The sequence below is a fragment of the Aphis gossypii genome, chromosome 2 (assembly GCF_020184175.1).
Source record: "Aphis gossypii isolate Hap1 chromosome 2, ASM2018417v2, whole genome shotgun sequence".
NCBI classification, from domain to species: Eukaryota; Metazoa; Arthropoda; class Insecta; order Hemiptera; family Aphididae; genus Aphis; species Aphis gossypii.
In genome coordinates, this window is record NC_065531.1 from 34,190,682 (window position 1) to 34,215,005 (window position 24,324).

The 24,324-nt window shown below is 23.5% G+C and overlaps 1 protein-coding gene and 1 long non-coding RNA gene across 9 annotated transcripts in view; one reads left to right on the forward strand and one right to left on the reverse strand.

Moving 5' to 3' along the window:
* LOC114127635 (junctional adhesion molecule A-like) overlaps positions 1–5,424 on the forward strand; it is a 284,156-nt gene extending 278,732 nt beyond the window's left edge. For all 7 annotated transcript variants that reach the window (XM_050201995.1, XM_027991934.2, XM_027991950.2 and 4 more), the window contains one exon: positions 3,868–5,424. In XM_050201995.1, the coding sequence (XP_050057952.1) occupies positions 3,868–3,971 (104 nt within the window). In that variant the 3' untranslated portion in view covers positions 3,972–5,424. The remainder of the gene's footprint in view (positions 1–3,867) is intronic.
* A 10,232-nt stretch (positions 5,425–15,656) lies between these two features.
* On the reverse strand, positions 15,657–24,106 carry LOC126550436 (uncharacterized). Of its 2 annotated transcripts, XR_007604521.1 has the most exons (6): positions 23,877–24,106; positions 22,003–22,139; positions 21,788–21,876; positions 21,608–21,710; positions 21,093–21,352; positions 15,657–15,774 (listed from the first exon to the last, which is right to left on the reverse strand). It is a non-coding gene; the product is annotated as an uncharacterized LOC126550436 (long non-coding RNA). The 2 variants fall into 2 exon arrangements; XR_007604520.1 differs by lacking the exon at positions 22,003–22,139.
* Between the last annotated feature and the right edge of the window lie 218 nt (positions 24,107–24,324).

A 24,324-nucleotide genomic window follows, 5' to 3' on the forward strand; every position in this document is an offset into this window, starting at 1 on the left:
TAAAATAGCTTAATATATTATAACATTATTATATAATGTATAATTTTAATATTCTTTTAATGATATATAAATAATAGTTATACTATTTCTATACTTCCTTGATTTTTATTACTACTTTAGTTAAAAAAAAAAAAAAAATTCTTTCGATACAATTGTAAAAATTATTTATATTAATATTATCCATGATAGGATTTAGATTTATTATTAATAATAGTTGACAATTAGTTACTTGATTAACGTGCGTGAGTAATGTATTGTTTTTCTAGTACAACAAATAGCTAAATTTTACACCCAATAATAATAATATTAACCATACTGTACGTCTTTTCATGTTATTAAATTAAAATAATAGTGTTTGCATGAAATATTAAAATCTTTATAGAAATCGTTTTAAAAACTTAGTGGATCGATTTTTTCTTAAAACAATTGATTATTTACATTAAATTTTTTGCAATATTATTAATACTATTTTCTTCCTGTTTATTTCTTATCTCATTGAGTTATTAATCCATGATAATAAGTTGTCTTATTATGTATTTTATTCATTACAAATTTTTAAAAAAAATATGATTTTATTAACATTGAAATTATAAAGATATTATTTTATCAGTAATACATTTATAATAATGATTTTTTGGTAGTTTTATATTATTATTAAGTATTATAATAACAAACTACTCTAAACTTAGAAATGAATTCGTTGAATTTTTACAAATATGCACATATGTATTATTATATACTTTTCATTTTAAAATTAAATATAATATAAATTTAATTTCACTGATAATCGAATAAAACAATCGTGCTATGTTATATTGTATTATAATATTCTTTACCTATGTACTTTTTGAAAACATCTTTTAAAGTTAAATTGGATTCGATTTAATTACAAAATATTAAAAAATAAAATTTAACTGTAGTATAAATTTAAATTTCATATTATTTCTATTTGAAAAAATTACTAATAAGGTGAAAAATAAAATGTGCTGTATTCGTCATATCTAAATAAATATATAAACAATATAGGTTTTTATCTGGTTCATGTTGGGTATTGGATGTAACAATAAGTCCCATTTTTCAAAAAATTAATAGTAATATTAGTAAAAAGATATCGACATTATGTAGGTAGTAAATATAACGTCCCAGTATAATCAAAATAATACACTGTTTATGGAAGCAAATGGATGAAATAATATTAACATTGTCACACAACAGTTTATTATAGTGGTACGATCTTGATTAATGGCAGGACCCTATACCAGGTTTGTCTGCACTGGAGTGGTGTAAAATTTGACGTTTATCTTTAGGGATACAATTTTATTAGGCGTGCACAGAATAGCCGGTCGGACTCTGTAGATGAATAGGACGAGTCTGAACATTGTGGAAACCGCCTGTGTATACAGTGGTTTTAGTTCAGTGTACCTAATACATTATATCTATGTGCTTGTATGATCCATATGATCCACGGAATCCCTTTTACTAGAGATGCGTAAACGAAACGTGAGCTGTATGTTTCGAATTGGTAGACGAATCGCCTTATACAAACAGTAAAATATTATTACCGATGTCGGATTGTCCGGTCAGAATTTCCCTATTTCATTTCCGTGTCACCCGATGCAAACGAAACATTACGAAAAAATCGTTTTCGTACAGTGTATACAACATATATGAGTATATATAAATTCATCAAACACGTAAAACAAAAATATTATAATACCTATACACTACAATGTACTGATTTCAATTACATAATTGTCACGCTCGTCGCATACGAATACCTACAGTGAATTCTTTAACGTTTATAATAATACATCTTGTAGCGAATCCGTATCACAAAAAAAAAAAAAAAAACGTATAAAATATGTACGACCCTTAAAGTGCTTGTTTTCCGAAGCAAAATGCTTATGACAATAAATTGATTACTGATCACTACGCAAACATGAAGAAATAAACAGTATTTCAAAATGACTAACATAATATATTATCTTGTATTTTTCATACAACCTTATACATATTTATCAACCTACGTTACAAAATATTAATCTTTAAAGCAAAACAACACGAATGTGTAGACAATAAGAATAGTAGTGAGTGTATGTGAAAGGGAGTATATCATTAAATCTTTGTGTGTACTGAGAGAAAGACACGAACTCGATAGTAATAATATGATTTTTTTTAAAAGCAATACCAACGATCAGATAAAGTAAAAAGATAGACAATCAACTTTATACTTTTCGTATACTAATCGATGACAAACAAATAACATAACACAAGTTTTATTCTATAGTTAAAATTGTGTGTGGTAAGTTTTAGCAATAGACTTATCATTAAAGTTAATGATAACAATATTATCTGTGTTTGATCATCGCATTTTTGCGATATTTTAATTTTTAAACAAGACACGAGTAGTAACATTTTATAGTTTAAAAATCATATTAATAATTTTATTAAAAATTTAAATACTATAAAAAGCCAATGAAAAAGCACAGATAAATCGATGATCGCAGAAACGTCACGAGTCACATATTTTATGAAATTTAAATATTAATAGAAACGTATACTAGTCATGTGTTCTATGCGCCGAGTGTAAAAATGTGTTTATTTGTATAATTAGTAAGTATAATATGATATATTTTAATAAGTATTTATTCTTAAATACTTTTTTTTTTTAAATTATTTATGTTATACAATTTGTATCAATCATTCAAATGTTTTAAATGATTGGCTCATGACATTTTTTCCTGAACTATGGAATATTCTTAGACGTTCTTAATTTTATTGTTGATTTTTAAAATTTAACTTTGATATATTTTATCTAGTAAAATATAGATTCATTTATTCAAACCCATCGCAAAAGTTAATAGTTTAGTAGTTGACCTTGGCATATTAAAATCATATAATGTGTTTCAAGAGTTGTTTGTATTATTTTTACCATTGCATTACGATTCGAGTAGGGGTATTGATTTTTAATATTATATATTAACAGTTTTAAAGTAGAAGATAGTGTCATACTTCTGAAGTGAGATTTCCAAAAAAAGTGAATATATTATTATTATTTTTAAATATACCTTCATAAACAGTGGCTATTTGATGATACTGAAAATATTATAAACCTATTATAAAAAATATTGTTGCTATTAACATAATATGATTAATACCAGTAATCATTATTTTCTTATAATATGTATAGTTTAAATTTTATAAAATATAGAGACAATACTATTCTGAATTTAGTTTTATTCTAGGAAACAGAAAAATATTACAATGTGAATTTAAAATTCATTTTAACAGTGACTATGTTGTTAAATTAGACATTTTAGCGTTTAAAACGCTGATATTCAATTAAAATAATTTTAAACATTGAGGAATTGTTTAAACAAAAACGTTTAATTTATTTGTAATTGCTTGTTTGTGAATTCACATCATAAAAAACAACTCTATGATCTAGTAAAATGTTAGTAAATTTAGGATTTCTTTTATAACACCTAATTTATTGACATCAATTAAAAAATAATGATTTTCAAATAAATAAATATATAACCATTGTCAAAGATAATTAAACGACGTTTGAAATCATAGTTAAAATAAAAAAAAACAGTAATTGCACTTAACTTGTTAAAAATAATTAATAACACGATGATATGTTACACTTAGTTCGTTTATTTTTTTCGACTTATTAGTCTTTGTGACGCCATAGAAAAAGATTTAATATTAAACTAAATATTGAAGAACATGCATTAATATTCTTAAAAAATATTAAGCACATTTTTGCATAACTATACTCAAAAATTAATGTTGCATATAATGCTAAGATAAATACAATCAATAAAAAATAAATATTATAATATTAATTGTTTATTCCTTTAGGAGACACTATGGCTGCCATATCACGCAGAAAGTCTACAGCTTCAGGAATTGAAGTGATGTTATGGTTTGTTGCATTACCATTAATGGTAATATCCGTTAGATAAGGGAAAAATATTCTACTGTGTAAGTTATACAATTTATATGTATGTATTAATTCTTTGTAAAAAGTATGATTATAATTATAATTATTGTTAATATTCATAAAAATGTTTTTGTTTACTCATGTCTTATTTCAATTACCAGAATTAAATATAAAAATTAACTTGAAATAAACATTTAGAAATTAGCCAATTATTAACTAACTAATTTATCTCATGAACCTACACTTAATATTATTAGTATGGTTACCATTATATTTGTTTATATCTATATAATATAAAGATATAAAATTATATCTTAAAAGTGTTATAAAATTAAAATTATATTAACAATTAAAATGTTACATACAATTTTTTTTTTTTTGGTTTTATTTATCGCACTTAAGTTACATTGTACAGGGTTACACATATTTATTTAAAAAAAAAAAAAATATATATACATAATTTTATTTTAATCGAAATTAATTAAAATTTACATTATTAACGATAATATTGTAAATATAATTTTAATACACATTTTTTCCCGTTACATTATACTAATGTATAAGTTTATATTATTTAATATTTTTGGAAAATTATTACCTTATACTAATTGTTTATTTTTTTTTTTACTTTTAGTAGTTGTTATTAGTGGTGTTAGTTATCTTCTAATATATACTATTTATATGAAAAGTTAAAGTTTAAATGAATACAATTATCTATATTAGTACATCTCAATGTATACTAACGGCTAATGAGTTGATATAATTTTTTTCTGTACCTACTTATTTAATTTATTGGACGTAAATAGAATTGTAATTAATTAAAATTATTATTAATAACTATAATTATAATTATTAGAATTTTTAAATTATTGTGAAATATACTTTAATGGTGGTTGTAATGGCATTTAAAAACATAATGATATAATGATATTGTTTGAAACCGACATCATCGGATATATTGTATTAAAATAATACGATTATTATGCATTTTACTCGAATGTTATGAAGGACTAATATTACTAAAGTGCGATTGGAAATAGTTATAAATGTTTTAAAATATAAAGGGCTCAATGAAACGTTGTATGTACAGAAATTTACAAGTTTTTATGTTTTCTTTTTTCAAAGAGCAAATGTTAATAACATATTCCATGTATATAACTACCTATTACGTCTAAATAAAAGTATCGATACATCGCAGATGTTCCTGATATTATGTGAATTGTGAATACTGTTTACCAATTGGTATTATTATTATTATTATTATTATTTGTAAATTATTGTATTGCCAAATTGTAATACTATTATTGTCATATAATATATTATGATACTTATAAGTCAGTCGCATGCTACCTATACATGCTTAAGACATTATAAGTCCATTGTAAATATCCATTTTCTAACAATTATATACAATTACTAATTGAATGTCCGTTTAATTGTTAAATAAATATTATAAAAATAAATTAAGTTCAAAATAAAATGCTGACTTAATTATTTTGTTTATGTTATATTAACATATTATTATCTATGATAAATTCCTAGTAAAAAATATTTTTTCTTTAGTTAGAACCTAATTTATATGTTTCAACACCATTAGAATTGTTACTTTGGAATATTTAAGGTATATAATAAACAATAATATAAGACGTAGTGCACAAGAAACAATTAATTATTAATACTATTACAAGACTATGAAAACAATCGTTATTTTTGATATCTTTAAAATTAATTTTATCGTTTTATTTTTAATGACATAATTAAAATTGCTCAATTCAAATCGGTGATAAAACTGTATAATTTAATGTATAACATTTAACCGCAATAAAATAACTGCCCACTACAAATAAACGAAATTTCAGCAGTAAAATTATAGAACTTAACGCTCTAGAAAGTTTGAGAATTGCGTGGATTAATTGATACCGTTTGTAATAGTCGTTAGCGAAGTAATAATAATTTGTACTCCTCATTTCAACAAATAATCGACAAACTTTTCATATTCATCCAACTGAATAATTTTTCCTTTTATTTTTAGTTATATCAGTGATTTTTTTAATATAAAACAGGAGTAAACCAAATGATTAAACTATTTTAAAACAGTATCATCATAGATATTGCGTAAAATAGTTGTACCTAAATGAAATTATAAAAAGCTTTTGCTTAATATTATATTATCAGTTTTCCTTATTATTATAGCGTTGGAATAATCTGGGAATATTCTGTAGGCTATTTCCTCGGGGTGTCAGGATATGGAGGGTTGAATAATGAGAGTAGAACACACCCGCCTAGCGTCCGGATAGGTCGATTATTCAATTCTGAAACTTGCCTTCCACAGGTCAGTGGACGACAATGATGCTGACACTGCACATTTTTAATACTTAGTTCTACAATGGGCTTGCCATCTAAAAGTTGTCGCTTAACTATTTACCAGCAATGTCATTTTAAATTAAACCTGCTGTCGACGAAATATCAACACTTTCGACTCTGGTGGCAGATGGTATCGATTGAGAAATTTGAAAACGGCTATTTCATAAAAGTTTGTTGCGCATTAACTAACAACAGCAAAACACGTTTGGCCGAAGTGATAGCCAAAATATGTCCATATGGTTTAAAGATGAAATATCGTGTATCATATTTTTTTACGATTTACGGTGCAAGATACTTGTAAAGTCAAAATTACAGCAATATCAAGAAAAGTGCAAGACAACAAATAAAGAAGCGATAAACATCTTTTTTTATTTTTTTAACAATAACACCTAAAAAATATAAAATATAAATAACACTAATACATTGATTATTGTGGTTCAAAAATGATCTAAATTTAAAATATACTCATTAGAGTATGGCGTTACTCATAGTAATGTAACCTAATTCTAACGATTGAATAGTTACATTTTCAAGACTTAATATAATTATACACTTAACTATAAGTTATAACTATATAAAGCACGAATAATAAAAAAAAAAAAACATTGTCAATGATAAAATTGTATACTTTCAGTTTAAACTATGAATTATTCTATTGTAAACTTTAATATAATTCTATAGGTACTTAGCATTCAAAATTACCACTATTTTATTATTAAAACAAGCTGATGTAGTTAAAAATTAAAAGTACTAACTTTAATTATTAAGGTACCTATATTATCGCAATACCGGTGACAGTAAAAATAGTAAGTACATATTAATAAGACATTATGATACTTATTAACTGGGTGAAAACATGTGAAGAACATAAAAAGATAAGTAAAATTATCAACTGTTTATTATTATTAATTATTATATTTTATTTTAAGATTTTTAGATAAAGTAATGGATTGCAATTAAAGAGTATATTATTGTTTATTATTATGAAATAATTTTCTAATAATATTCAACATAATATTGGATAAAATATAATACCTATTATATTATGTGTGTGTGTGTTATAAAAATAAAATAGATCTTACCGGTTAACTTTTTAATCATATACATACATTTACAGTTTCAATACTTTCTACAAAATATAATAGCTAAACTTTAAATCGTATTTAAATATACTATTGTATACAATGTAATGTTTTGTTTTTTCAATCATAAGAATTATAATTTATTAAATAAGATATTATCATAATGCATCGAAAAAATGGATAAAATATTTTAAAAAAAAAAACATGCAATTATTCTTTTATAAATAATCATTGTTTATAAATAATAAATACATAAAATACATACGTATGTCTATGCGTGTCCAGATTTAAATTCATAGTAGGAATTGGTAAAATGGTTTCAAAACACAAGGGTATTAAATTTTTTTTAAATCATTTTATTGATATTTTAAAAGTTCTTAATGCATTTAGAGAAAGTACTAAAAACAAGAAGCTGCAGAGGCAAAGGGTTTGGCCATACAGTTTGCTAAGTTTGAAGTTATCATAATAATTGTGTGCTTCAATGACATATTAAATATCATTAATTGCTTATCAATTAATCTGCAATCAACTACTCTTGATATAAAACGTTGTATATTATTAACTAATGCAACAAAGCAACAAATATTAGACTTACGTAATGATGAAAAGTTTTTTGAACTATATGAGCAATCATTGGTTATTGCTCAAAATTCTAAAATACCTACGCCATCAAGTGATAATTTGTCATCATCAAATAAAACACGACAAAATTTAAGTACATTAGCCGATTATTATGTAACTTTTACCACTGCTAAAATAATGGCTTTTCATCTGATGACATGAAAACAGAAAAAAAAGAATATTTTTAAATATTTTAGATGTAATATATTTCGAAATGAACCGACGTTTTAATACAAATTATGATATGTATGCAACTTAAGAAGCTTTAGACTAAAATTCATCAACATTTTTAGACAGTGAAATAATTTGTCGTTATGCTGAAACATTTCCATTTTATCAATAAAATTAATTTATTACAAAATCAAAATGCCAACGTCAAGTGGAAAAACCTTATTTTCATCTGTATCTGATATTTTTGAATTATATCAAGAAGTAAAAAAATACAAAGTCGGATTTGAAGAAATAACAAAAATTATTGAAAATGTTTTGGTAGTTTCAGTATCTAGTGCCTCAGCAGAAAGGAGTTTCTCGATGATGAAAAGAGTAAAAACATATCTAAGGTCAACGATGACAAGTAGCAGACTAAATAATTTAACTTCTCTGTCTATTAAGAAAGAAATAGGTGGAAAATTCTAAGAAAATCCATCTGCTGTAATTGACGAGCTTGCATCAATGAAAAAAAGAAAATTGGAATTTTCAATTTAAAAATATTTTAATAAAGCTATATCTTTTTTATTAATTTAATTTTATACTATTAGTTTAAAAACATAAAATAAATCTATGTAATATGCCTATAATAAATGTATAACATACGGTATTCTGATACTTTTTATTTTATAAAAATATTCATTAGTAATCCTCACATCAAAATATCGGGCCTACCCAGAAAAAAGTGCTAGCTACACCACTGATTCATACTGTATTTTATTACTCGATAGAAGAATTAAATGCATTTAATCAGTTTTCACATATAAAAATCTTTTGATTAAAAAAAATAGAAATAGCTGGTATTTAAAAATTAATTTTATTACCACAAGCAAATTTGAAATTATTATCAACGTTTTAAGTATAGTATGTTATATTACTTTTTAAATGATATTAGTTCTTCACAGCCATAAAATTGTGTACTTAATAAGTTTACAGATAATAAGATGAATGTATAAGATATTTTTAATCAATTTAATTAATTAATCATAATTATTTATCAAAGTATCTATGAAAAAAAATAAATAAAATGCTTGTTTAATATATAATTTTTATTTTTCATCATATAGGAATACTACATTTTCTTTATAGTCACGAAGACATAACACAATCAACTTAAATTTACAATTAGTGTTAATTTAATTTTCCCGGTCTTTCTCGTCAGTACAGTGAATATACGAGTACATGTAATCTCATACCCACACTAATCTAATTATTCAAAAGTCCCTTTATCGACGAATCTGTATGAACCGATTTAATCATCATTGGGTTATATTTGATAGTTTTTTTGTTTGTTCTTCTACAGTAATCGTTTTCAATAATTTCATCACCATTATTTTCTTCTTATAGAGTCGTGCATATACATTACATTTTTCCTTTAAATAAAATAAAAATAAAAACTACCAATGGACCAAAAATCCTTGACTTTATTCACTTAAAATTGAATTTATAATACAATTTGTCTAAATCATATCACTTATTAAAAATATCAAAATATAAAATATCCATATGAGAATATTATAATAATAATGAATAATAAATAATAAAATTAAAAATAGTGATAATGCATAGATAATAATATTTTAAAAATCTCTTTTACAAGAATTATTCCTATTGCCTTTAAAATGTTTACGATAGTTTTCTTTCTCTTATTAAACTCAAATACCTACCCAATACATAATTGTTTTAATTTAATTTGTATGTATTGATTTTTTTTTAAATGGTTTACCAATTTCCCTTTTCGCTACTTTCAACTAATCAACTCTAATCTCTAACCTAATTTCCTCGCTTCTGGATATATTTACTTAGATTCGGTTTTCCTAAAAGTTATTGTTCCAATGAGCTCTTGAGTTCTGAGGGACTGTAATTGTCGGGTTATGTTCATAAACTGCCCATTAAATGTAGCTGTTGGTCTTTCTAGAAACGTAGAACCGCAATCGTACCGTCTAATTCAGTGATCTGCATCCTTCTATTTAGATACTGTCTCGCATATTGCGCTGACAACTCAACGGAGACACCGTCAGTGTTGTCAGTATCTATTCTTTAAGTGTTTCAACGTTGTTGCCATCGTAATTGAACGTCAAAGCATTAGTACGTCGCTGTTTTCTGTGATTTATCAATGATTTTATAATGCTTGGAAATTCTTTGATTGATAATAATCGCATGGTATAGGCTTTGTAAATGCGCGTATACCGTATAGTTAACCAAGAACATTTCAGTTAAGCAGATCTGTAATTATTTCGCCGTATTGCAACCGGTGAATTATACCAATCAGACTCACACTGATTGACATCCTGAATTCCCAACTTCAAACGCACCAACAGGTACATATGCGCGATTATTGTTTGTTATAAGACTGACGGATTGTAGTAGAAAACTCGTGTATTATGTAGTAAATTTTGGCGGAGGGTCCCAAACATATTATAGAGTATATTTTTATCCAAGGTTTCTAACGAAATACATATATGCATATGTTTTAAGATAATATTATGTTAGTTTAAAGAAAGGACATGTTGTGCTCAACGTGGCTTACAATACTGAATAGGTATACATACTTCGAATGGCTTCAACAATTATATTTGCACAAACTTTGTCCTGCATAATATATTTTGTAGCGCATTGAAGTACTGAATAGCAAACTACAAAATGGTAACTTTCAATTCGTTAGCCTTAATCAATAAAAAAGTTAAAGTGACAGAAAAATAATGGTATATAAATAACTTACTTTGTGTTAAAATCAAAATCAACTTTTTTTTTAATATTTATTTTAAATTAATTTAAACTTATATCCTACTTAAAGTAGTACCCATTAATATTGTTAGTATAATTCATACAAAATGCTAGCAAATATTCGTATACCAAGGTAGTAACATTTTATTAGTTGTTTTTTTAAAAATTGTTTGTATTCCTTCATTAAATAAATCATAAATATGATTCTACAATAATCTCTAATGTTTTAATATCAAAAACATACTTTAAACCATAAAACAGTGTTTAAAATATTAGTTTAGTTTTATCATCAGATTACTATTTGTCAATAATGAAAAATACATAGTATTGGTAGATCTAGGGATTAATTTTGGTGAAGATAGAAATACAATTATTTACAGCATCAATAATACAGCCTACAATTAGTTAAATTAATAAAATTATAGCTATAGTATACATTTATTTAAGTACAATTTTTTTACAATATTCACAAAAAATACCTATATAGAAATTTAATTCTGTAACTATAGAAATATGAATATTTATGATATTCGTTATGTCATTTTTACCCCTACCCCGATACACTCCTAAAACCTAGACACTAAATTACTAATCTTATATGTCTCTAAGTATATCGTGATATAGCATCATACCACATGTAACATCAATATATCTGCGGAATCACAATAATATATTACTACAGACAGAAACAATTACAATCAAGGTAAATACATAATATGTATATATATTTTTTATATTACAAACGTATTAATATAAACATCATTAGAATAATATTACGCATACATAAGCCATAAAAAAAACTATTAATCGATTTCAATAACCACAAACACTTCAATACACGTAACATAGCTATCCAAAGTATTTACCTTATTATATTATGTTCTATAAAAACACAATATTCTCGTATACTTTTCTCATCGACATATGCTATACAGAAGCTTTAAAAATCCATGATATTTTTTCCAAAAGTCACAACATATACAGATACATTTTTATACGTTAACATTTCAATTGTTTATGATAATTCATCGAACTACTAAATTAAACCAGTATTCGATTATTATTTCATGTATTTAGTATTTTTATACCTCTTTATCGTATCAACGGATTAAGCGTTTTTTTTTAATTTAAAATATTTTTTCTACTACACTATTTTTGTTTAAATACTCTTACGAAAACTGTGATGTAACAGTTATGACTTATGAGATTAAGATATTTTGACGTTTTTAATTTTTCCTGGTTTATTTAAATTTTAAATATGAAGAGTACAAAAACTAGTATGGTTTAGTTTATATTATGTTGCTAATTAATATGCATAAATCACATTTAACATAGAAATTTATTTTAAAACTGATGTAGCGTAATGCAAATTATTTTAATACAGATTAAAATATTATAAATTTAGTGTAAAAAAAGTATAAAACATTAAATGAAAATATATTTTTTATTAAGAAATATATAAATCACTTATCAGGTTTTTCATTGTATGTGAAGCATAAAGTTATGACCAATATAATTTGTATAACATAATTATTATATTAACATTGTAGTTTATAGCTTATAAAGGTGCTAATTATTGCAGTTAATCGTTTAAATTTAGTTAAAATATTTTAAAGTATTACTTTATATGAGCGTTTAAATTGTGCATATTACAAAGTTAAGATGTTTTAATCTGTTTTAATAATTAAAATAAAAGATAAAACGTTAGTTTATTAACACGTGAAATGTGAGAATTGATTCCTATAGTATGATACTCACTGTAATTTAGAGTTTTTCAATAAATTTAAATTTAAAAGGATAAATATGAAATTTACAAAAAATGTATTAATTGTGTTTTTAATTAATAAAACTGTTCATATAATATTATTAGAACAACCTTCGCTAGAAATTATCAACCTAAACATGTCAAAATAATACATAGATTTTTTAGTCATATTATTGATCAAATAAAACAAATATAATAACCTTATCATAATATTTTTTCTCTTATTTATTTATTTATTTATTTTTTTTTAATAATATATTTAAATAATTTTAGAGTTCCATTATATTTACATAATAATAAAACAGTTATTTTCTTATTTGACTTTTTTAAATAAAGGAAATCGTATATTATATTTTTATTTCCATTATAACATCCATAAAAATTAAATATGATAGAATTAAGTGATATTTACAGAACAGTTTACTATAGAAAAAACATGATTTTAAAAAGCAGTTCACTAAGGATTCTTCAACAGTTTATAAAATAAATAAGCATTGAGTTGGTAAAAATATCAGTTTATTTTCAAAATTTTGGAAGGGATTGCCGGGAATCGTTTGAGATAAATATTTTGTGAGAGTAATTGGGTGGTCATTTAAAGACTTACAGCAATGGAAGAAAAATTAAATAGCTGTTTTTTTTATATAATTGCACATTAGACATTAAGTATGGTAAATGTTTTTGATTAAAAAAAAAAAATAAAACAGCGTTTGTTGAATATTATTATCACAATATGTTTTGCTTACTTGTATTATAGATACAGGTATATTTGGTAGGTATCTACCAAAATATTCATAAATATATTTGTATAATATTATGGACTTAATTAGACTTTGCAAAAAACAACCAACAATAAATAAATATACATGTAATTTTCACTAGGTATACCTAAAAATTAATTTTAGTAATTTGTTCTACTTTTTAATGTTATAATTTACGCTACATACATTTAAAAAAAGGCATTGTGTAATCTGCGCTATCTCGTACCTACAATAATTGTAATCTATACCATTTTTCACCTTAATATACAAATTTTAATTTGTGCCACTTTAAAATAACTAAAAATAAGTACTGTACGTATATAAAATAAAAAAAAATATACAATTCTTCTATTATTTAAAACAGTGGCTTCATTTCACTTTAGGCTAATTAGATACATTTTTAGAAATTTCTCTTAATAATAATATCTTACTTGGTTTAATGAACAGATTTTCCATACATTTTCTTTTGCACTCATTTGAATACATTTTATGCTTATATTTTGTTGATTATATCCATTATTTTCATTTAGAATTTCAACTATTTGTAAAATATTTTCTAAAGATGTATACAGTTTTGAAATTTAAGTTCTGACATTAATATACCATTGTATCGAATAATTTTTAAATTCGTGAAATTTAAGATAAGTACTTAAAATTTGAAAATAATAACAAATCCTTGTATCCAAAATATTTAATAATTTCAAAAATATTTGTATACATTACTGAAATGTGCAATGCGAAAGCGCGGGCATTCAACTAATATTGTACTAAATGTGGATATTACGATATTGCTTTTTAATACTGTTCTATATTTCGATAGTATATTGATAATTTTTATTAGATAGTAATCATCCTCTTTTCATTAGTAAAACACAACAAAATTATATCGGTAACGTGGCAGTATAATAGTAAAGCCGCCTCAATATGATAAATTCATCAGCTGGTAAATTCATATAATCAATACATCAATATTCAGTTAAAAGTATGCGCCAAATAATATATTTAATTTTGTTGTCTATTGTGGTGTAAATTACCATGATTAATTTTTAGATGTGGCGCAAAATACATTTTATATTTTTATATTTTGTCTAAAATTACATCCAAATTTAAATGTTCCTATCGGGGGCCCAAATTTCTAGTAATAAAATTGGCTCAAATCACCGCATCTACCCATATTATGTAAACTTCGCAATAAAATTAACGTATACGAAAATACGAAAATTTTTATTAATTTAAAATGTACAAATGTCTTTTAGTATTATCCAAAAAAACATATTCTAATAAAATATATTCTTAATTCAATTTAGAATTACATACTCGAATTTTAAGTGAAACCACTTATTATTTATTTTATTTGTATTATAATACAAAAAATTAAGCACTAAAAGAAGTAATTCTTATGTATTAAAGAATATAATGCTATTTTTCAAGTGAAGGGACATCATGCTGATATTGTTCTCCATGTTTTCAGCGATTCAATGAGAAAAAAGTAGAAACTCCTCGCTTAAGCCATCATAATTATATACTTCAGTTTAATGATAATTTTTATCTTACCCAACTTAAATGATTTAACACATAGTTTAAATATAAAGTGTACTAAGTAATTGTATTAAATTAAATTTCAATTGTTCTGAATCATATATTAATATGCAGGGATAAATAAAACATTTTAGAAAGTCTAATATGTTTATTATTTTATTGCCAATATTAATGAAATAATGGTTAACATATATATTGAAGTTAATTTTGGATTTAAAAGTTAATGTTTTTTTGGTATATTGTATATTGTATTGGTATTTATAAAAACTACACTTGGATTATAATAAAAATTCACTGATTTGTTCTGAATCACTCATCTTACGAATAAACATAGACAAATACGATAAGTAGCTTATGGTTCTAAGGGTCTAAAAATCTGATATAAGAGTAAAATTATTGGAATTGAAGTAACGAAAAAGAGAAACAGAAAGATAATGATAGAAACGAGTTGAAAAAAAAGATTCTTGGCGATTTTACTTGCCACTATTCTATAACAAAATAGAAAAAAAAGAAAAACCCTAGGGCTCGCAGATTTTTTTCTTGTTTATAGCAACTGGCAAAACGCCAAAAACTCTTAACATCCCGATTCAATTCGATGTTTTTAAAAACATTTTCTGGTTTTTCTACATTTCCCTCATTCGTTGGTCACGGAAAATTGTACTTTGCGAAATTGTCTATGTTTAGTACTAAAAGTTTTGTACCTGAAACTTTTTCCACTCGATATCATCAAATTTTTATTGAATCATGAACGAAGACCATTTACTGAAAAACAAAGTTTATACAGACAATCTTACTTTTGTTTTTCTATTATATAATTATTTCAAATATATTTTAATGGAAAACAAATTATCGTATAATTTAGTAGGTTTTATAATAAAAATAAAAATAAAACAAATTGATCAAATTGCTCTGCTGCATAGTAGGTTCCAATAAAGATACTTTAATCAATCTAAGTTATAACTATACATTTAATTGCATGACTCGCATTATTATATTACTATATAGTAGTAACCTGCCGTCAACCACATTATAAATAAAAATATACAGTATTTAAAATAAAAAGAATAATTGATTTTAATAATAAATTATAAACAAAATGATTGAAACCTTTAAAATTATAATTGACAACGAATAAATATAAATGCAATTACCTACGTAATTGATAAATAAATTACCTGATGAAAAAATGTCAGTAGCATTGTATTTTTTTAATCATAAATGCATAGAACTCATTCTTATTTAAAATATCTACTCCAGCCAATTGTTTCAGTGAGACTGTTTTTGGTAATTTAAATTGGACTACAATACGAATCTTTTTTTTTTAAAAAATCAGAAGTTTAATTTGCATATTCTAATGGTTGTTTTTTGCAGTCGTAATGAAACCACGTAAAAATCTCATACTTTTTTCATTCGTGCATTGAATAAGTAAGAAACCTCTCTACAGACAAGAAGAAGTGCCTAAATTTAACTATGCCCATATACTTCAAATTTCTTATCTTCTGTGATGAAAGAAGTAAGCTTTTTCTTCTATTTATTCTTAAAAAGTAAATGCTGTCAGTGTTTTATAGTTATTGTCTCCAATATTAATGGGCACTCCTTTTCTAGAGGATTGTATGAAATCCCCTTTTTTTCCAACGAGTAGAGTTCTTTTTGAGAAATTTAGAAAAAAATCAAACTGTTTCTCCATCATTTACTGTCTAACGACCTATAAAGATTCTATATAGATGTAATTCGTCATTAAGAACATTAAAATACAAAACTATTGAATGAAACATATATATTCTAAAAAAATAAGAAAAAAAAATTATAAATATTAAATACTGACATTTCAATATTCAGTTTAGTTTTTAATATGAACAAATCGAATGCGTCAGAAATAATACATATTATAATATTGTATTTATATAAAACCAGTGGACATTTTTACATCACTGGTTTATATTATATCTAGTTTTTTTATTAGCCATTACATTCATACCTATAGTGTTAATAATTCTAAATGCCTTATGTAATTTGAGTGTGGCTATAAAATATTTTGAAGTCTGTATTTTAAAAACATATGATGTTTATTTGAATTTGGAATAAATATTTTGTTAGTTTAAAACAAATCTGTTACACATAGTTCTCTAAATTTAGCTTTTAACTATTTATACATAATGCAAAAGATTAGCCAGTAGCGCTTTAATTACAAAATAAATTATTTAATAACGATTTTAAAACATGATGGTATATAAACAATAAATTAATAAATAAATATAATGCATATTTTTATCATAATTTTCTGATTTATATCATAGAAGTTCCATATTATATTAATATTACAAATATCACAAATTTCTATAGTTATATGACAAACTCTTATTTTATTTAAAATTTTATAATTTATAATTTATCATATTAAAAGACATAATCAAAGATTATCATTTTTAAACATTTACCATACAAGTTTAAACCTATTTGCATAAAATATCCAATTCAAATATTATTTTATTTTTCACCATTGCAATGTCTACAATATGTGTAAACTTTCAATTTGTTATATCTACCGTGAATGACAATATTATTGAATATTTAATTAACTTCCAAATACATACGTCATGTGTAATTAATCATTGATTAATTTATGTAATATTATAATTTGATATCATATTGAATTTGAAGGTTTTCAACTAGATATTCCTTTTGTAAGTTGCATATCTAAATTCTATGTATAGATGCATATTCTTATAATAAATTAAAGTTTGATCTTGAATGTAATCATTTAAGTAAAAATATTTTAGTTATTTATAACGATAATATAAAATACAACAATGTGTATTAGAATTTTTATCTAATATTAGAAAAGGGTTTTTCCAAATACACATTTAAAATATGTAATTCAATGTTTTTATTATTATTATTACCCTCTAATTAAAATCAAAAAGTACTGTTTAATTTTTTTAATCCTCATAATATTAATATCATATTATGTCTTTACTGCTCTCAGTTATTTCCTTGAATTTAAATTATATTTCATACTAAATATATATTGTATATATAGTCCAATGTACAAATACTACTTAATATATTATAGCCCATATCATATCCAACTAAAATTATTAATCACGTGACGTATCTATGTGTAAAATTGTTTAACATTGTTTATCTTTTTCAAAAAACAATATAAATATTTAGAAGTGATTTAAATAATATTAAAAAAAAAAAAAAAATATATATAAAATATCTATAATCTACTTCGAAATTGTGTGAACGCATTATTGACGAAAATAACAAAATATTGATCTTTATAGCAACACAATAAAATATTTTTTATAAAAAAAAATAGTCTCTAATATAAGTGAATTATGCATGTTCGATATAAATACATTTAACTTAATATGAAAATATGAAAAAAGTTTTAGTTTAAATTAAAATTTTTATAATTAAGTAATTCAAATATTTGAAGAAAAAGTAAATTTAAATATATGAATATTATAAATAGTAATAAAATATTGTTACAAGATATCACATTATTAAATTAAGTTAATTTTTAATTTTTAATTTTTAAAAATTAAAAAAATTAATGTGTTATTTATTCTTTATCATATATATTTAATCATATTGAATTTATTTATATCAACAAATTTCTTTAATTGATGTAATATTAATAATAATATCCATGTAATAGATGTAAGTGACAAATTGTTTGAACTTCGAGTATCTAGCTACTTCATATTAATATTTTAATATGTGATCAGATAGTTATATCAACTACCCGGGATTTTTAGGAACGCTCAATTTAACGATTATTATATTTTTTCCTGATTTATACTACGTATGTATAATACAAACCATTAAAAGTTTTAAAAACGGAATACTTAATTTAATTGTACCAGGATAGTATTTTCAAATGTAGTTAAAATAATATTTTTTTATAATATATTATAGTTTTAAGACTTATCGCCTTTAAAAGTGTTTATAATTTCATAAACATTACTCTCATTGAAAATGTTTCAAAAATCCTAACTTTTTGATTATTTTTAAAATTAGTGATACTGTTGTTAGCATATTTGGCATATTGCAGGAGTGAGACGGGTTTTCAACAAAAGTTTAAAAAATTTAAATGTGGAAAACATTTTTAATTTTCATGAACCTCACAGTATATAATATTTTACAAAATAAGTTTTAATTAAATCTTTTATTTTTGATTTTTAACAACTAAAATATTTTATTATTAATTAAATTTTAAAATATGAATTAATTGAAAATACAAACAACTCAATATAATATTTTATATACAAAACAAATACTAAGTAAATTCTGAATTTTCTATGAAAATTTACTTATCTTAAGTTTTAATATTTGAAATAATTATAAAATTTATATTTTATAAAATGTATAGTACTTAAAATATAATATAAACACACAACTTAGTGAAACTCATTAGAACTTATCGATACTTAAAAACTAATAAATCAATTATTAATTTTCTTCGATTATTTTATTAAACTTAATTGTTGACTGTTAATATACACTCTACGCTATACACCTATATATTCATAGAACATAATATATAACATGAATAATATAGCAAACGATAACAAGAGAAATATATTATTATCCACTGATTTGTTTTTCTTTTTGACATCGACCATCCCAAATATACATTAAAATAAGTTATATAATACAAAACATATATGTTAATTTAATTAAATAACCAACTGAAGATGAACAAAGTGCTGTATGACGATTAAATGTATGATGTATTGTATTAACACCAATTGTTGCTGAATATAATATTATAACTATAGTAACTTATGTTTTATTAATATATTATAATTAGGTATTTTATTTATATATAATAATATATAGCATACCACTTTATTTTTTATGAAATTTTGACATACTATACTAAATAAGTAAAAATCAAAATATGGATGTGATTTTTATTTTATATTGGTTTAATACATTTGATTAAATGATGAAAAAGTAACATTTAAAATAAACAGTATAAAATATGTAAGATTAATGTTAAGAATAGTGGGTTTCAACTTTCAAGTGTATTTACATAGAAGCCAATAACCATTGTTTTTATAGGTGATTAAATCGTATAAAAGTTAATGAGCATAGATTTGTCATGCATATACAATTAAGGTTACATAACTAACAGGATGTTCAAATAATAATAAAATGACGAAATAAAAAGATTTTCAATTATTTCTAACTAATGAATTTTTAATCATTTTTATTATGATTATCCGTATGTGTAAAAGTTATTCAATAATTCATAAAATATGATATAAATGAGTACCCATTTCTAAACAATTATCTGAAATTATTGGCGCTAAAAAAAAAAAATATTGTTGTTAAAAACATAATGGCTTAGAAAAAACACCCAAAGTACTTTATTATTTGTGTGATAACCACGAATCCAAAAAAGTGAATGTCAAAATATCCACGGCAATTCTATAGCTAAGCATAAAACTGCTAAAAGATATAACAGTGAATGTTCAAAATAACTAAAGTATATTATTTTAAAATTCTTATTCTTATTATTTATTTGTATTTATATTACCACTTATAAGTTATAAGTATACATTTAATAACAATTAGTTTTATAGCTGGGTAATTGAATATTGCAGACAAAATATAATAATAAAATAGGTGGATTAGATACGACCATATTATTCGACAGCGACAGTGTATATTAAATGTATCTTTAATAGATTTTCGCATGTTATATAGGTTGGAATCGTGATTTTAATAATTTACTTGAATTGTGTCGCCCAACACTTCGGAAACTTATAGAAGGGTGTTCAAACGAGAACTGACTAACGCTAAATGAAAGTAAAGCAATATATAAAAGGATAAAACCCAAGAAAAAAAAAGAAAAATTATCAAGATACTATTTTAAGAATTTTGAAATTCAAATACAATGTATGAAAAGAATATTATTGTAAATGATTTAAAGGCTATGCCAATAATTTATCACTTCAAATATAAATTATACTGATTTACACTAATGTATCACTAAACTCGTATAATAATAATAATAATAATAATAATAATTTAATAATAATTATAATTTAAAAATAATATACTTGAGTTGTTTTGAACAAGCTATTTTATGCTAGCTATTTTGTCGTCGTAATTTTGACATTCGCATTTTTGGTTTCGCGGTTTTTCCACGATACCATTATCCGTCAAAAGTGTGATACTGACTCAAACAAACACCGCGTGAACTCAAACATAATTAGAAGCCTGCTCTTATCAAACACCAGTTCTCGGTGCACCATGATGGGAGTTATGTGACGGAAATACTGCATAAATAGCCATTAAATTACCGGTATGTACTATACGTCTATACGATAAAAAAATAAAAATTTGATTTTCAATATTAATGAAAGTTTTTGATAAACAATTTGATCTTAATATTTTAGTACTTGAGTATCAAAAAGAACAAAATTCCTAGTATTTTTAATAACAATAAACCGAAAAAAGAAAGTCATACTGTCCTTTTTACTCAAAAATATTTTTTGACAAAATTGATATTAATATATTATATTTTTTTAATTCAAAAATGAATAACTGTACATATTTAATTTATTCATCATACATTTATACTACCATTTTCTACACTGGATGTAATGTTCAAAATATTTTGAAATTTTCGTACCGATTGAAGTTCTTTGTCATTGTCGTCTTTTATATTGATGTACCTATAATCAAATATTTATTTGTAGTTAAAAATGCTTTAATATATTTTATTACAAGATTCTATTTAAGTTGTTCTTACATGTAATTTTTTTCATAATGGTTTGAATTTAAAACTTAAACGAAATTTGTCGAAAACACGAAGCTGTTTAAATTATGTAGCTTATGTTGCTAAAAATATATAAAATATTAAATTTTATTAGCAAAGGATTTAATGTTTAGTAAAAATATACTTCTTTTTAACCACTTTTTTTTTACAGAAAACTAAAATTTAAAATTATAGGTTGGTATATTTACTTTTAAATAATTTGGTAGGGGATAATGTGCGAGTCTGATTAAAATGTATTCATCATATAACATACAAATATTAAATATTTCAATATTGTATTAAATTATGAATTTTAAGTTCTTTGATTTATTTTTGTTTAACAGTCCTGTAATTTCGTAGTAACAGTTGATTGTTAAGTTCAGTTTATTTGACTATTCACATTATTAATGTGAAAATTATTATCTATTATTAATTATTATTATTATTATTATTATTATATATTTTATATTATACGTCCATCTCCTATGCATACATTAGATTGGCTGTAGATTTAGTTGTCATAGTTAACCATTTACCGATAATAATTTTCACGGTGAAATCGCGGTGAATTGGTCGCAAACATTCGATCGTCGGTGAATTGGTCGCTGGTGAATTGATCGTCAATATAATTGATCGTCAAACGAACAATTTTAGTTTTTTAATTGTTTTATTATTCTAATTACATAGTTAATATTTAATATACACACCCGAGTTTCATGTTTATTATTTCAGAAGATTCAAATACTGTTATTTGTTTTTAAATAACGTACAGTAAATCCAATTTACAATGTGATTAACAGATATAATAATCTTATAAACTATTATATGATGTACACATGAGATAATTGAACTAGCGTGGCAATAACTTAGATAAGCGTATACGATCGTTATCGACTTATCGTCATCTATATTCCAATGGTCGTTCCAATTTGTCATTACATACTTGCATTTGTTATAGTCCATGCTATTACGATATTGTGTGTGTTAACTGTTTTTTTATTTTATAATAATGGGGTTTATAAAGAGTGAAAAAGGCAAAGATAAATTAATTTATAACGGTTATATGTATTATACTTTTGAAAAATTTGGAACCGAAGAAAAGTCCATATTGAAATGTGACCAATATAAAAAAATGAAATGTAAAGGTCGTATTCATTCTCTAGGAAGTAAATTTATAACGCCGCGCAGACGAGATGATTACAATTCATGCAATATATTAAACAAAGGTGAAGCTATCCATTGGCTTTAAAATTAATAATTGTTTGTGTAAAAATAACAAATTATTTATATACGATTTTTCACTTAAATTCCGTATAAGAATATTCCAAAATATAATTTTACAACACATTGACTGCAACTTTCAAACAGATATAACTTTCATTGACTTTGTCAAAACACTCAATACAATCAACCATAAAATCTTCTTCTAAAAACTATAGATATTTGACTTAAATAATCCTTTGATATCGTGTTTTCGTTGTATTTTATTCAATATTTCTTAGGTATCGCCTAAGGTGATTAAATTTTATCTAAAAACACTCCTATTTATTATTTTTATAAAATATTATCTCCTTTACGTCATTCAATACTCACAACTGTTCTTGTTTGATGACGATGCAAAGCTAGTTAACATTATATTAACAAATAAAAACGCAATTAAAACGGCATGACTAGCCTTAGAGAATGGTTAAAATCGTTCAGCAATAATTTCGTAATATAAAATGGGAATTAATGCACTATACCGACATTTTAATAAAAATCACAATTTATTTTAACTACTTTATCAATAGATTAAATCTTAATCTAGTAATGCATTTAGAGATCATTTTGTTATGTACATGATTCTTAAATGATTCTACAATATAATAATCAAATTATAAAAAAATAAAACAATGCGCAACCGAAGTTTTATTAAAAAAAAGTTTGTGTTTAATATTTACAGATTTATAAATGATTCATACCAAAATGTTCCTAATATTTTTAATTTATCTTCGCTCTATGACAACTGTGCATTTATGACCTTTCGATTCTTATATAACTTAATATTAGGTACCATTATGTGCTCTTAACTTCTATATCTTACCCGTTTCAAGATAAATATATTCGATGCATTCAGTTACAAGATGCCCAAAATGTTTTAACAAATTAATGTTCTAAAATAAAAATTACATTATAAACTACCAATCTTTTAACGTTTGGTAATAAATTTGATCTTGATTATTCTCGGAAGTATTTAAACATACGAAGAAATTTAATTTGTTTTATATAATGCCTACTGTAATTTAATTTCAGTATTATCAATAGCTTCGCTTAATGAATTAAAATAAAAATAAAAATTTATATTGTTTTCAATATAATTCGTTAGCTACTCGGCAAAACTTATTTTGTCAAAGAGAGTCGAAATTAAAAAAAAAAAAATGTTATCTATAATTAGATGATATTTATATACCATTACTTACGTACGTTGTGCATGACGTACTAATATTAGAACTTAGTACTCAAAAAATATATTACACTACAATATAGAAAAA